The sequence below is a fragment of the Toxorhynchites rutilus genome, chromosome 2, assembly GCF_029784135.1.
Source record: "Toxorhynchites rutilus septentrionalis strain SRP chromosome 2, ASM2978413v1, whole genome shotgun sequence".
Classification (NCBI taxonomy): Eukaryota; Metazoa; Arthropoda; class Insecta; order Diptera; family Culicidae; genus Toxorhynchites; species Toxorhynchites rutilus.
Genome location: NC_073745.1, coordinates 222,796,164 through 222,808,840, shown reverse-complemented (window position 1 = coordinate 222,808,840; position 12,677 = coordinate 222,796,164). Strand labels below are relative to the sequence as shown.

General features: G+C 37.4%; 2 protein-coding genes across 4 annotated transcripts in view; one reads left to right on the top strand and one right to left on the bottom strand.

The window, feature by feature from the left end:
- Positions 1-12,677, bottom strand: part of LOC129768176 (uncharacterized) — a 77,166-nt gene that overhangs the window by 41,238 nt on the left and 23,251 nt on the right. The window lies entirely within an intron of this gene.
- The window catches only part of LOC129768173 (phosphatase and actin regulator 4-like), a 424,364-nt gene that overhangs the window by 400,907 nt on the left and 10,780 nt on the right, over positions 1-12,677 (top strand). For both annotated transcript variants that reach the window (XM_055769640.1, XM_055769641.1), the window contains exons 11-14: positions 6,351-6,697; positions 6,770-7,046; positions 7,121-7,718; positions 7,780-7,962. In XM_055769640.1, the coding sequence (XP_055625615.1) occupies positions 6,351-6,697; positions 6,770-7,046; positions 7,121-7,136 (640 nt within the window). In that variant the 3' untranslated portion in view covers positions 7,137-7,718; positions 7,780-7,962. The remainder of the gene's footprint in view (positions 1-6,350; positions 6,698-6,769; positions 7,047-7,120; positions 7,719-7,779; positions 7,963-12,677) is intronic.

Below are 12,677 nucleotides of genomic sequence, written 5' to 3'. Positions count from 1 at the left end.
ATTTTTCATCGCCAGTCACCATCCGCTTCAGAAACGGGTCGATTTTGTTGCGATTCAGCAGCGATTCACATGCGTCGATACGGTCAAAGATGTTTTTTTGCGTCAACGTGTGTGACACCCATACATCGAGCTTCTTTATGAATCCAAGCTTCTTCAAATGGTTAATAACGGTTTGATGACTTATCCCCAGCTCTTGGCCGATGCTACGGCTGCTACTATGCCGGTCTTTCTCGGCTAATTCAGCGATTTTGTCGCAATTTTCGACGACAGGCCTTCCGGAGCGTGGCGCATCTTCGACGACCTCTACACCAGAACGAAAGCGTTGAAACCATCGTTGTGCGGTGGAAATGGAAATGTATCGGGTCCATAAGTGTATTCTGCGGCTCCCAGTCGTTCAGAAATAGCTTTTAGAGTTACACATAATTCTGCGAGATCTGTTTGGTCTGACGCTTTTGTCTTTAACACTAAAATCACCACTTTTAAATCGTTAAAACCATTTCCTTACAGAATCTATCTGATGGTGCAGAGTCACCATAAACTTCCACAAGTATTCAATGTCCTTTAACTACACTACACTGCCGTTCTACGCATAGTTGTCCCATGTTCCGAAATCAGCAACTGAGAAAAATGCAATCAATGTTTTCTAGCATATTTGAAGCTCAGAAGCTTTGAGTATTTCAGTTGGCAATACATCGGTTTTTTTAATGAGCACTAAACTATTGTTTAATGAAATGTGAAGAGTTCCCCTCAATTGAATCAATCAAGCTTGATTACGGTTCAAAAAATACATGGTGGGACAGTTATGCCTAGAATAACAACATGGGACAATTGATCTTGATGTTGTTTTTTGAAATATTGGGACAAACAATAAGTTTTTTATGTTTTTCCGAAAGATTATGCATAAAAACATCGTTTTATGAAGAAGGGAGTGATTTGCAACACCTTTGCAGAATATAAATCACACTGTTATTAGGCATTCGTGCTCTGTTAAACTTTTTTTTATTTGTTTGAGAACTAGTTCATTCTTCCAAACCAGAAATGAATGCATTAGTCCTGCTGAAAGCGGGACATAAAATTCGTATACTTGAATCGATTCATTTATTATGAATCTACAAATAATACATAGAGGGACAGTTATGCCTAGAATATCAACATGGGACAATTGAGCTTTATGTTGTTTTTGGGAAAGCTGGAAACAAACAATAAGTTTATTGGTATTTTCCGAAAGATTATGGATTAAAACATCGTTTTATGAAGAAAAGTGAAAATTGTCAAAAAGTAACATGGGACAACTATGCGTAGAACGGCAGTACACTTCACTTCCAATGAAAACAGAAAATTAAAACTTCCCGCAAATAGTGCTTATTTGCAACGAAACTCGACATTTTCAACTCAGTAAAGATTCCCGGTCATATCGATCGCAAAACCACTTCACTTCGGGAAGAAGACAATGCTGTGTATCTCTGGGATGAACAGGGTGTAATCTGGTACGACCTTTCAAAAATCGATGAAACCATTATAACATAAGTCGTGATACAAACAGACTTCGTGTCTCACATCGTTAAAAAAAATTAGATATACAACTTTTTTCAGACATTAATATGATGATGAGATTAAAGATTTTGTTTTAGCAATTTTAAAAGTAAATAGTATTCTCGGTCAGAGCCCGAAATTTTCGAAGATGAAAAATGAAGATTGACTCTCCTGTCTGTAGTTTCGTTTCGACTAGGACTACTTTGGCATTCGCCGTCAACAGAAAGTGAATTGGCTAGGAAATGAATTGACGAACATTGAGAGCGAGGATGACTGATGAACTATTCTAGTCAATACTTATTCTAATTGACGTGACTAATGCCTCTTCATTCAACTGACTTCAATCCACATTTCCACTTCCCCCTGACACGAACCTCTTTTTCCGCGTACACAATCTTATTTTTACGACGCTATAAAGTGAAACGAAAACTTGATTTCTGATGCAAAAAAGTAGTTACATCATAAATGGACAATTTGTTTACCTACCGTGAACTAAAACCAACGAATTTAGACAGCTATCAGGTATACCATGAAGGTCCTCGTGTTAGTGTTAGTGAACAGCGTGCAGTTTGGGAGGAATTCTAAACAAAATTTTAGTTCACTTTGTCTCCGAATTCAATTTTGTGGAAAAAAACACGCAGGAAAACGGGTTTACATTAACAAAATTCACAAATTTGTCAATATTTCTGAACACAACACTGCGCGCTATTTCAAATGTGTGAGATACAAAAAAAATCTTACTCACCTGTAGTATATATCAAACCGCATTAAACTCGAACATCGATAAATGCATACGTGATACATGAAAGAGAAACGAATTCAGTCTGGAAGGAGTCGCTTCAAATGCAATGAAGTCCATTTGCCGGGGAAGAATGAAATGAGATAGTCGAGTCGTAGAGGGAGTATAAGATGGATAAGATGGATAAGACTTTGCCGAGCCCTGTTCTCGGTAGACAAGTACGCAAATACATATGCTAGGAAAAACAAATATAAATGAATGATTCTTCTTTCGAGGAACACAACAAAACACGTTCTTGTGAACACATAAAAATGAACGCTGTGATTGTTTAGTTGTCTTTCCATAGTATTGTTAGAAGAACTCCAGCATAGACCAGGCAATATTTTTATTTAACGCCAAAATAACATTCCATTCTTTAAACCTTTATAAGGCAGTGACAAACAGGGCCTTGCAATTTCACTTCAATTGAAAGATTCTCACTCACTAATTAGCCTATACCAGGGTAGTCCGCGGTCTACCGGTCGCCCGCGTAGATATTCCTAGGAGCCCGCCAGCTGGTCTAGGATAATGTCAACTCCAAACGCAATAGATATAATGTATAATCCCCCCTTTTGCCGTGAATATTTTATAAGGTGTTTATGCCAACCTTAATAAAACATATCAGTTGTTAGTTGCAAGTTGTAGTAAGTTCTAAGAGTATTTTTCTTCATTGAAGTTTCCGTTCTAACATTATCTGTTAGTCAGATTTTTAGTTATTCAACACTTTGCGGACCGCTCACGAGATTTCTCGTGTTTCGCGTTCCGTCTGTTACGGATGGATCACGAAATAACCCGTGTTTTCTACACTCGAAGGTTAATTCCTTGGTTAAACAAGAATCTTACAAGGGCTACCGATGGCTCGCCTTCGTCTCATCCACATCGAAGGGAACGATCTCATTCATGGAATCCGAACAAATGAAGCGTTCAAGTTTTCATCAAAACGTGCGGTCCTTAATGTGTTAATATCCAGTTGTTCGACCATAACTTGTAATAAAGTAAAAAAAAATCACTAGGAACAATTTTAACAAAGTTTTCTCCGGGAATATCATTTGTTAAATGATCAATTGAAAATGCTGGAAACATCCGGCGTAAGGTTTTGAAAATCAATAAAAACTTTATTTTTGGAGAAAACTTGGCCTTCGAAGACTGCGAATGCGAGTTCTTATGCATTATTGTTATTTTAAATCTAAAACTATGGTAAGTAATGTGAGTTAATTGTGCAGATTTCTTTCGAGAAATATAGCCATGATGAGCAACACTGATGAAAGAGAAATTAGAAATTTCTAAAATTAATATTGGCCTCTATTATGTAATTCTAGGTGAACAAAACTTTGCTGGTTAGCTCTATTTTGCTGTTATAGATACAATCGGGCGAACGTTTTTTTTTATCCCTTTTGTTTATTTTAGGCTCTTTAGCATTTTGGCTGTAACAGATCCGAATTTTAATCGTGTACATGTCACATGTTTATCATATCTATAATTAGCACATTACACAGTTGCAATTTTTCGACGTTAGAGTATTCCCTTCTATACCATTGCATATGGTACACATTTGCACAATAGACATTTAGGCATAAGAGTTTTCCTTCTGCTCTTTCATTATTCAGTTAGACCGGACAGCGGAGGCAGTTGATTGATCGTTGTTGAGTTATTTTTAGAACAGCAGCTCACAGCAGAGCAGTTGTATGGATGAATCGATCTTATTTCGACCGTGGATCAATCTCCATCGCTGATGATTGTTGCGTGGACGTAGTTATTCTGTAACAACACAAAGATGGTCAATGATCTTTGAACTCACGATCGATCGCTTACTAAGCGAAAGCGCAACCAATTTGTCTACGGAGACCCCCTGGGCGAAAGTTGTCGGTATAATTTTTCGAGCTGTTTGATATTGATTGATGAGACTTTACAGAAAATAAAGTATTATTCATCAATTATTTAATAACCGATAATTATTTTTATTTTAAAGAATAATTTATCATTGAATATTTATTAGTATGACCTATGATTTGCCTTTAATTAACACCAGGGGGTCTCCAGGGGCCGACGTTGAGCTGTTTGGTAGGAAAGCGCTAACTGACTGGGACTGACAGTCACAAAACAAGATAATAGAAACACATACGCTTTGTTTTCGGATGTTTTACAAAATCTGACTACTAGTAAGTCGAATTTCTGACTATTTTAATGTTTCTTCATGCAATAATTTGCATGAAGCATATTTGCATATATCCATTCATGCAATAAGTATCTTTGGGACCTGGGACTACTCTAAATAAATACAAATAACGCCTAAGAATACACAATAGCAAAATTACAGAGACAAGCGCAGCCTGTGATACCGTACACGAGCATACGGGTATGATTTTACGCGCAAGTACAGGAGGGTTAAAACTTTGTTTTATTCTCTAGTACTACATTCATTTTCTAATGACTTTTTGATACAGACAGCGTTGGTAGACCGCCGCCTGACGTTTGAACAATAAATCGCCCGTAATGCCCAAAAGTTTTGCCACCCCTGGCCTATACCCTTTTAATTTGCTGCAAACTCATGCAGGTTGAAAATATTGCTACTCTAACTTCACGTTCTATAAAGAGAATATCACTTCACCTCTAAACAGTTTCGTTTCGTTTCACGTTCATTTGTTTCGTTCTTCATACTTAAGCGAAGTTATCAAATCGTCGAATGAAAATGAAAGTGTCTTACATCGAATGAAATTGTCTTATATTCGAATAAACATTTCGTTTGAGTTCCAACCGTATTTCCTGAAAGTAATGAAAATAGCCAAAGTGCTGGGTGCCAGCAGGCGAAATCAGTTGCCTGCGCTGGTTGTAAGACTAATATGCCTCTTTTGATTCCACATTGAAAAGCCTTTTGAATACCACTTGGAAGACGGTCCAGTAAAACAAGTTCATCGACTTGTTTTGAACGATCGTAAAGCGAAGTTACGGGAGTTAGCTGAGGCCGAAGACATTTCAAAAGAACGAGTGGGATACATTTTGGACATGAAAAAGCTATCCGCGTATTTGCTGATCGCTGATCGTCGACCAAAACCAGCGGCGCGTTGATGATTCAACAGCCGGTTTGGCGTTGTTGAAGCGTAATCGAGTGGACTTCTTTCGACGTTTTGTGACAATGGATGAAACGTGGATTCATTACCACACTCCTGAGTCCAATAGGCAGTCTGCAGAGTGGTACCGCAGAAACTACACTACAGAAAGAGAATCGGACTTTTCAGCCCATGTAGTACAATAAATATCTTTGGGAGCTGTGACCGATACTGAATGAAAAAGACAGCAAGAACATTTTGGGGCTTCACGTGTTTTTACTGTTTTTTGCTGTACTGTATTTGCAATAAAGTGAGCTCACAAGGCAGCAGCAAACATCTTGCCACCATCGCTTTTGGGGTTGTGTGGCAGTGGCAAAAAAGTTGCACCAAATTTTCACAGTTTATTCGATAGTTTATTTTTGAACAGGATAGAGACACATAGGACAAAGGATATTGTTAGTAAGATTACAATACTTGAATTCTTGAATTGAACAACCCTAGATCAGCTAATAAGAACAATTTATTCTCCCAGCATTTGAAAAAAAAAATACAAATCATGTTGTATTATAGAGTAACTCGGAAGCTGAATGATGATGATAGCAACAGCCGAGAAAAAATGTTCTATTTACCTGATTGAGAATCTGGCTGTAATGTTTAAATGATATTTCACTTGTTTATTTTATTTCATTATCCTCTAACTATTCCATTGCACATTTTTTTGCACGTTTTCATTTCGATGTGTCTTTAGAAATGCTGTTTGTGTGTGCATGTATCACAACAATCATTGGCAACATACCTAACACTCACTGGAACGAGCGCTGCACGCATCGTGAAATAAGCATCCAAACAATCAATTACCACTAGCGCCTTGCACACTGAACTATTCGTTCATTGTTTAAACAATTACGTATGATTTAAACCGTATCACCCCAATACCAATGGCGTGGTTATGTTATAAACCAATACTTATGCTGTTTTACTATGACCTCTAGCTCACGACCGATGCGTTTCCAAATAGGCCTACCGAATACGATCGAAAACAAGGAGAACACCCGGCCGTTCGTAATCCGCGAAGGGGATAACGACGACCAAAACGATGGTCCCATCTGCTACAGGGAGGAAGATGTCGATCGAGCGGCGAAAATCGCCCGCAAGGAGAGCTTATCAATCAAGCTGGCGCTTCGACCTGATCGGCAGGAACTCATCAACCGTAACATTCTGCAGCTGCAATCGGACAACGAAAAGCAAGAGTCGAAGGAAGCAATCGGGGCTCGGCTCATTCGGAGACTCTCGATGCGGCCCACGGCGGATGAACTTGTGGAAAGGAACATATTGAAAAGTAAGTTTCGTAGAAATGGTGTGATAGCCAAGAAAATAAAATAATTCAATTGTGAATTAACCCCCTTTTCAGCGCAATCCCCTGCTGAGGAGAAGAAACAGAAAGAAGAAAAGAAACGTTATTTGCTGCGGAAGCTCAGTTTCCGGCCCACCGTGGACGAGTTGAAGGAGAAAAAGATTATCCGTTTCAACGATTACATCGAGGTAACCCAAGCGCACGATTACGACCGACGGGCGGATAAGCCTTGGACACGTCTCACCCCCAAGGATAAAGCAGCCATCCGCAAGGAACTGAACGAATTCAAAAGCTCCGAGATGGCTGTTCACGAAGGCAGTCGACATCTTACTAGGCAAGGATATGCTTTTTATTGATTTCCATCCCAAGCAACACATTGACAATGTTTCCGTTTGTTCACACTTCCAGGTTTCATAGGCCATGACAGCTGCAATGCAGGATGAAACAGAGACATTTTGCCGTTCATTACTTTACATTTCTCATTAAGAATTACTACAACAATCATTTGATTGTGTACATATAAAAGAAAAGTAACTACTACCGAACCATTGGATACAGCGAAGCCTGCTAAAAATTGTACCTATAGCAGCGAAAGATTCGATCATTTTGACAAACAAGAAAAAGAACACGTTCATTAGTGTGTGTTCATTAGAATTGTTACGAACAAAAATATTCCACATCTTCCCGTATTCTCCTGCTCTTCTCCGGAGGAACAGATTGGACGCATTTCATTACCCTCCTGACGAGAAACTCCGACAGAATAGAACCACGCCAACGGTGTTGACAAACTACTTTTACTTTCATTGACCATCCGCCAACTTCGGGATTTGGACCTGTTCGGCAACTAAGTATACAAACTGAGAAACGTTAGAAAAAAAAATTTAGAAAATCATGAGCGGCGGTGGAGTACCCGAATCCAACATACAGCGGTCAGACGTCCTGAAGATTCAAAGACTCGTGTGCGACCCACGGCTGATGAAGCTGCCGAAAATAAAAATATTGAAAAGTAAATTTGACTAGAAAATTCAATCAGGAATCTGCGAATAAATTTTTATTTTCAATTACAGCTATCGAAAAGCGAAGCGAAGAAATGGGAACGTCATCCAGTCCAAAAATTACTTGAAGATGACGCAAATAAAAAGTTGGAATCGACGAGCAAATAAGCCGTGGAAACTCTGTCTTTTAGAGATAAAGCAGCCATCGACGAAGTCAGACATGGTTGCGCATGAGGACAGTCGACATTCACTAAGGTAAAAAAGAACTCTTGATTCAAGGAACTAGTGATGGGCAATCCTCTGCCAAATGAATCATCGAACGACTCAGCCCGAACGTCTCCGATTTCGATGAAATTTTCAACATGGCTTTGGCCTAGGGCTCTTTGCACAGGTCAAATTGACCAGTGCGATTGAAGACAGTTTTTTGCCAAAAACATTCACAAATGTTTTACTCTAATGTTGTTTTACGATCGTAAATGAATAGTATCTGAGAAAACGTTGTTGGGAATGGTGTCTAGGACACGATCTCATTATTGGTGTAGGCCTACGATTGTATTTTGTTCGATCCGATTATTTATCACTTCGAATATTATTTTAGAATGCATCTAAATTTGTATAAATTCATTAATTTCCACTTTGAGAGTGCGAATGCGAAGTGCGAACAAAATCGCACCGCCATATGATGTTGACTGCTCGCTTGTAGGAGCAGAACTGGTTAATAGAAATTCTGCTTTTGCGCTCTGACAGCATGAGCAGGTTGTCATCGGATGGAGCTTGAATTGCAGTATTTCTTCTGTTCGCAAGCTGGATGCGTAGATGCGAATTCCAATGAATATTTTGAATCTTCAGGACAATACCTAAAGCGTTACATATGGGTTTTTGAAAATTCGATAAATTGCTAAAATGGCGGCCATTAAATTAAAAAAATGAGTTATTTTTCATGGATAATCGCAGTTTAGGCGTCGTGCACAAATTACGTATCGCTAAAAATCCGAATTTTGGACCTCCTTCCCTCTTTACGTAACACAATTTCCTATCTCTAATACACAGAAAGTAACGCAACCTCGACCCCCTCTCCCCCCTTATCGCGTTACGTAATTTGTGCACGACGCCTTAGAAGTCAATAAAAAATCGAAAAAAATTAGATATCAAAAAACGGCTATGTAACGCTTTAGATCAGGGATTCTCAAACTAGTTTGGGGCATAGACCCCTTTTCCAGAATGAAGTGATCCCTCAGACCCCTGTAGCCAGTTTTTTTATTCATACAAATTACTTACCAATTGCAAATTGGATTTTATTTTCGTAATCATTGATTGTAATTGTTTTTATAGTTTACATGGATTCGGACTGGAGAGCGATATATATTTTTATATTTTTTTTGTTCTTGAAAGTTTGAAAGCTGGTTTTTTACGAATCACATCCAAAAATCAAACATGTGATTTTTATCGTTTATGGTTTATCAAAGTTGACCGAAGGTCCCAGAAAATCATTTTTTCCCAAAATGCATAACATTTTAACCACAGGACTGATTCAAATAATCGGCATATCAAACTTTTTAGTTATGATTTTTCAAAGTTAACTTGTTTTCAGTCTTCGTTCAATATTCCTATGCGACTAGAGCCCATTTTTATTGCACACGTGTTTTTTTAAAGAAGACATTGACTTCATTGTGATACGTCGATTATCTGAATCGGTTCAGTGGTTCAAAAGTTATAAATTTTTGAAAAATTGTGTTCTTTGAAAAAAGAGAAAAAAAAGATTTTTCGGTACCACCCTAAAATGGAAGAGTGTGCCCTGATGAAAAAAATAAAAAATACGGTTTAATATTTTTCGATAAGGATGGCTGTATATTGGTAGAAAGTAGAAGGTTCATCCATCACATCTCCGATTTCTTTAAAGGGTGTTTACCTTGATATTTACTGAATTTTACTCACTTAACTGAATTTTAACAACCAATTTTTTGAGAAGGGTCATTTTTGGAAAAGGGGGAAAACTGATTTTTTTACCAATCAAATCATAGATCTAATACAAAAAAAAGACATCTCTGATTTTTGGATATGTTATACAAAAAAAACCTTAAGTTTCAAGAAAAAATATAAAAAAATGAAGCGCACTCTAGTCTAGACTAACTATAAAAAACAAATACGATCAACAATGACGAAAGTAAAATCCAAATCTTCTACAGATGTAATATTTTTTCAGAAAAGACTATCTGATTGGCTTCAATTTGATATGTCTATCATCTAAATCGGTTCAGTTATTAAAATAGAAATGAGCACCCTTATGAGAAATTAAAAGAAAATAAATACCGACCTAATGTTTTGCGACAAGGAAATAAACTACCACTTTTCACGAAAATCTGAGAACCACTATGTCGATTTGGCATGGAATGGCTATCTATCTGAACCCAGTTCAATAGTGGTGAGTTGAAGTCCTGAATCTTCCTTCATTTTCAAATTGTTTCTTTGTTTTGTCAGAACACGCTTTTTTACTTGCCGAATTTGCTGTCTTGTACGAACTTGTGTACGCAGTTTTTGAAAATAACAACAATCATACTTTGTACAGAAGTATTAATCATTCCTATAAAAAAAACAATATTTTATAACTGTTTCAAATAAAAAATTGAATTATTGGGCGTAATAGGGGCCGATTATCAGACCTCGTCGACCCCTAAAATCAGTTTTCGTTTTTGTCGACCCCTGTAAACCAATATCGACCCCAAGGGATCGATATCGACCACTTTGAGAAACCCTGCTTTAGATAATTCATTTTTACATGCGGATAAAAAATTTCAGCCAAATCGGTCGAGTAGATACTGAGATACCGCGACCACCAGTTGAAAAAACATGGTTTCGAGAAAAATGCGATTCAAAATTCGTACAGCAATACTATATCCCTTGAGGTGACTTCATATTTTGGGATATAGCTTTCCAACGAAAAATCCTTTTAGGACAACATTTCTAAAGACATAAGCTTCTTAAAAATTCAAAAAAACAAAAATTCGATTTTTTTCTACTTTCCAGGCCAGGGTCCCACCTTAAATAAAAATAATAAAATAATAATCGTGGGAAATTTCGGATTCGACTGCAAAAATAGTTATGAACCTTCACATTATTTCATAAAAACATGATCGTATTTCCGATTTGGAACACATACTGAAACTCGTTGTCTTACGCTTATTTTACGAAGTGAAATTGTTTCGACTTCTCTAAATAGGGATTCATTATCATACTCAAAGAAGGCTGACGATTGCACTTGTGCTTTTGTGGACCAATACGCTGTAAAGGGCTTGTCCCTATCGTAGCCTTGACCTTACAAGACTGAATATTGCTTAAACTCATTCTTAAGATAATACATGGACACATTTAAATCAACACTAAATATTGAGTTGGGCAGTAAATCCATAGCGTGGCTTTTTTCTAAACAGGAAACAATAATTATATTAATAAGTTAATCAATAATATTAGTTTGGGGAAAAAGTAATCCATTATTTATGGGTAAAACTCGAAACTATTTTTAAAATGCTTCGGATTATCCGATTTGGGTCAAATATGCACCACTTTGTTGTAAAATTTGTTGTGATTCTGAAGGTAGCTTCATAATATATCTTTCACAGAAGTCTTGGTCCTTACTGGCGAATTTTACAACCTTCTCTTGATCCCAATTTCTTAGCACTCTGGAAATTTTGCAATGCGAGAAAAAGGTGGTAATCGCTCGGTACCAGGTCCGGACTGTATTATGGATGCATTAAAACATCCCAATCAAGCTCTCGGAATTGTGTGGCCTCGCGTTGTCCTGATGGAACACAATGCCTTTTCTGTTGGCCAATTCAGGACGTTTCTGATCAATCGCTGGCTTCAAACGGACCATTTGTTGACAGTAGAGATCTGAATTTAGTGTATTGCACTAAAAAATATATTTTTTTAAATTTGAAAAAAAATAAAATATTTTTTTTGGCTTGCGTCTTCGCCTTCATAAAAGGAAAAATGTAAAATGTACCAAATTTTCTTTTGATTGACCTCCATTGTTAACATCCTGTAACTCTCAACTGAATGGAACAAACAAAAAAAAATCAAAAGTTTTTTTTAGTGTAAAGTATCACCTTAACAGCGAGCATAAACTTGAAATTGTATGATCCATATTACGCGAGATATTGATCACTAAAGCCAGCTACCGAGAAAATAATGGATAACTTTTTCCCCAACCTAATATATTCGTACCAGTTAATTTTATCCGCCAATTTATGACTGTTTTGGCGACCGTTCTTCTTCAAAAGTGAATTGAGACGTTCTTCATCGAATTCAGAAGGGAGGTGTTATCGACGTCAAAGACGCCATTTTTGAACACTGCACACAATTTCCGTACTGTAGACCATCGCCATACACGTTGCAAATGTCCCGGGTTTCTTCGACAGCTTTTTGACCTCGATGCAAAGCTGAAAAGAGCAGTTGTCGAAAGTGTTGATTTTTGCCTCCTGGGCCTCAAAACTAATAAAAATTACATAACTCGAAAATACAGTAGTTTTGTAGAGCAAAAAAAGGCCAATCGAATGAATACTTACCCTTTTCCAAAAAGCAATCAAATCGTTTTAAAATAAAATAAATATGAAAACGTCATAAACTTATTCCCCAAACCAATACATAGCAAAAACATTCAAGGTAAATTTACCGTGATGTACCCATATGCTTGCGCGTATATAATGTTCTTAAATGTGCTACTTTGTTTGGAATTTGTTCCACTACTGATAAACATACGGATGAGAGCATTGCTGCATACATACTACCTATAATGATGGAGAACATTTTGCACATTTTGGTCCTAATTTCAACCGGCAAAAACCTATTTTTTCCTAATTCTTCCAGGACCTGGTCTGGTCCCGCTTTTCTAGAACCTGGTCTGAAATACTTTCCTAAGACCTTCTCGCGTAGTGTTGAATAGGGAATTCCATGCAATTTAGTCGCCTTTCGAA